Source organism: Rosa rugosa, chromosome 1 (genome assembly GCF_958449725.1).
Source record: "Rosa rugosa chromosome 1, drRosRugo1.1, whole genome shotgun sequence".
In the NCBI taxonomy this organism is placed as follows: domain Eukaryota; kingdom Viridiplantae; phylum Streptophyta; class Magnoliopsida; order Rosales; family Rosaceae; genus Rosa; species Rosa rugosa.
Genome location: NC_084820.1, coordinates 39,022,053 through 39,025,282, shown reverse-complemented (window position 1 = coordinate 39,025,282; position 3,230 = coordinate 39,022,053). Strand labels below are relative to the sequence as shown.

The 3,230-nt window shown below is 39.8% G+C and overlaps 1 protein-coding gene across 1 annotated transcript; it reads left to right on the top strand.

The window, feature by feature from the left end:
- Window positions 1–2,129: 2,129 nt before the first annotated feature.
- On the top strand, window positions 2,130–3,230 carry LOC133737028 (E3 ubiquitin-protein ligase ATL41-like). Its single transcript, XM_062164659.1, has one exon. It carries the CDS (start codon window positions 2,170–2,172, stop codon window positions 2,935–2,937), a length of 768 nt encoding a protein of 255 aa, XP_062020643.1. The 5' UTR covers window positions 2,130–2,169; the 3' UTR covers window positions 2,938–3,230.

Here is a 3,230-nt window from a genome sequence, read left to right as displayed (position 1 = left end):
TCCCTATTTTAAGGAAAGTGAGGAAAGAGAAAACCAAATTCCCTATATTTACAGCAATCTCTAAAAATTTAAGGAAGAATATGGAGATTTTAGAGATTGCTGTAAAATAGGGAATCTGTTGGAGTTGGAGAAGAAAAAGATGTTAAAGCTTTGACTTTTGCTTCTCTATTATACAAAAATTATAGGGAAGCTGTTGGAGTTGCTCTAAGTGTATAGAGCAAGTTTTTGCTCTAAGTGGAGAAGAAAAAGATGTTAAAGCTTTGACTTTTGCTTCTCTTTTACAAAAATTACCGAGTTTTTGTAAAGTCTAACCTTTCCATAATTTGTGAAAGAAAAAAAATCAAACACTCTCTAGACACTACCCTAACTTCAATACCATATATGTATCTTTATTTTATTACAACTGAACTTTTATTTCTCCACAATATTTATGTTCTTCTTGGTTCTTGTGAATAGAAATTATCATAAGATAAAAATAAAAAACATCTCATGTATAGAATACTGGCAAGGCGTGTATCACAAGCACAGTCATATACACGAAAGTCGCGTATGAACGAAGAATTAAAGTTGCATGGGATTAATATTTGACCAAGGAGCTTTCACTGAAGGACCATTTAAAGTCTCCTTTCTTGACTCAGAACCACGCATCAAGTATTATGATAACATTATTAATTTATTCAAGTCAAGTATTGTTTCCTCATATGAAAATCTGGGAAGTTCGTATACCCCTATTTTCACGTTATATTGTAGCCCATTAAATCAAACTACCAAAGTCTATCTCCCCGGTTTTACGTTTGAAACTACAAGCTAGCTAGCTGGGTCTGGAAGTACTACTCTAAAAGCACTAAGAGTTTGAAAAAAGAAACGAAAAAGAATACCACTATTTTCAAAGAAATTTAGTAACGACCTAGGAGAATTAATTAGTGCACCTTAACTTCAAATTTGTCAGCTATTTGTCATCATATTTTATCATTCGCCGTCGTTGTTCTTCCATTGAGGCCGGCCGGTCGGAAGTATGTTTCTAGACCATCGTCTATTGCTTCATTACTTATAGTTTGGGTAGGTTACCCATACATATGTATGAAATATCAAATCACCAGTGAAAAATATGGTGACATACAGATCACAGAATTGAACTTTTTCTCATGGTTAGGTCGTAGGTTCATACCTTCTATTATATTTTTTTTGGGTTTGGTATTGTTTTAATTTTATAAATATATATTGCTAATTGTCCAAAGAAAAGGGCAATTGCATCTTAGACTTTCTTTGCCGCCTTTTACCAAACCTCCATGTGAGTTTTTGTTTATTGCTCTAACCCTTTTTTTTTATAGAGAAGACAATCAAAATAAGGACTACTAATTCAAAGTGATGATCGAAGAAATGAGCACCCCATAACAACTTGGGGGATGAAATCAGTTGTACTTCCCCAATTAAACTATCTTCATTCTGTCTCCATGCATTCATTGGTCCATAAAGAATAAAAAATGAAACAAAAGATTAAGAGGATATTTTCTTAATATTGGGGACAGCTGATTTCATCCCAACAACTTAGACCGTCTGGCTGATGTCCCAAAACTATCCAAAAAGTCCACCATAAAATTCAGTTCACAAAGAGCATGATGCTTTGATTGGATCTTCCAGACGTGCGGTAGAAGGTTAGCTAGCTAACTGGGAAATCTCTCATAATAGAGCGAATCCTCCAGGCACATTACATTTGTAATCATATCAGTCAACAAGTAGTTTAGAGGCACCTTCTATCAATTTGATTGGGGATATCTAAGCATTTTCCCACCTTCAAAGAACTTAACCAAGCAATTGAAAAGAAACATGGAAACAATTTACATGACACATTATAATGAATGGGGAGGAAAGGACAAGTCAACATTCAACAGTCAACCATCTTGAAATTAAATTAGAGACGTACAGTTACTTTAATTTGTTTCTGTCTCTTGTTTTCTCCAAAAGAACTCAAATGTCCGTTACCCTTCTAACAAGTTCACACTAAATACCAAAACCAAGATCCAAAGTTTCAGCCATATAAAAGCAAATGTTTTAGTTTTGCTTCATTTACTTCTCGATCAATTCTCTCATAAGCCATATCTACATCCCCCCCCCCCCCCCCCCCCCCCCGAGAAGTCTGAGTCTGAGACACCAAAGAACCGGCCGGCCATGTCTTCTTCCTCTAACACAGATCTGATCATGCGCCTTCTCGACGAAAACCATGATCCTCCGACGTTTTTCCCTCCTCATAAAGACCTGTATGACTTGAACAGCAAGATCATGCTCATCGCCATCATTGCATTATCCGTCGTGGTTGTGCTGGTAGTACTCCTTCACACCTACGCAAGATGCGTCCTCAGACGCCAGTCTCTTCAGCGAGCTGCCGCCTTACGCCGCCTGGGTTCGACTGTGGCCCATGTCCACTCTTCCGCCGAGCCACCCAAGACAGGCCTCGAGCCCTCCGTCATCGCCGCCTTGCCCGTCTTCTTATACAAGCGCGTGGAGGATGAGGGACGTCATGAGGGCGATGCTGACGTCGAGTGTGCCGTGTGTCTGAGCATGTTGGAGGATGAAGAAATGGCGAGGTTGCTTCCCAATTGTAAGCACAGCTTCCATGCACAATGCATAGACACGTGGCTGAATTCTCACACCACTTGCCCTATCTGCCGGACGGAGGCGGAGCCCCGTATGGCTCTCCAGCCGGAGCAACGGGAGGGTCCTGTGGCCGGCGCAGCAGCCACGGCTCCACCGTTGGAGCGGGTGAACTCCGTCTTGTCATGTGCGGAAGGGACATCGGAAGACGGTAAAGCAATAAATAGTGGTTCCATTTCGAGGTTGAGTAGTTCTTTCAGAAGAATGCTTAGTAGAGAAAGATCTTCCAGAAGGGTTCAATCATATGGTCAAGAAGATGGTTTTGAAGATTTAGAGAGACAGTGAATTTGATTCAGTTGGGGTGAAATTAAAGTATAATTTTGCTATAGATACTTTTTTGGATTTATTCGTAAACATGTTCATACGTGTATATCACACCATAAATTTCTTCAGAAACCCTAGAGGTATCTAGTCTAAACGGCCACTAGTCCCTATGTCGTGGCTGCATGTTGTGCCGACCGTCTACGTCCCCGTGGCGGGTGTGGGGTTGCGGCTTTATTGAAAGAGTTGTTTTTTATTGAAAGGGTTTATTGAAGGAGTTGTTAATTTCTATTTGTTTGTTTGGTAGGAAATATTCT

Coding starts and splice junctions, on each gene's coding strand:
- LOC133737028 (XM_062164659.1), top strand. CDS start 2,170: ATGTCTTCTTCCTCTAACACAGATCTGATCATGCGCCTTCTCGACGAA.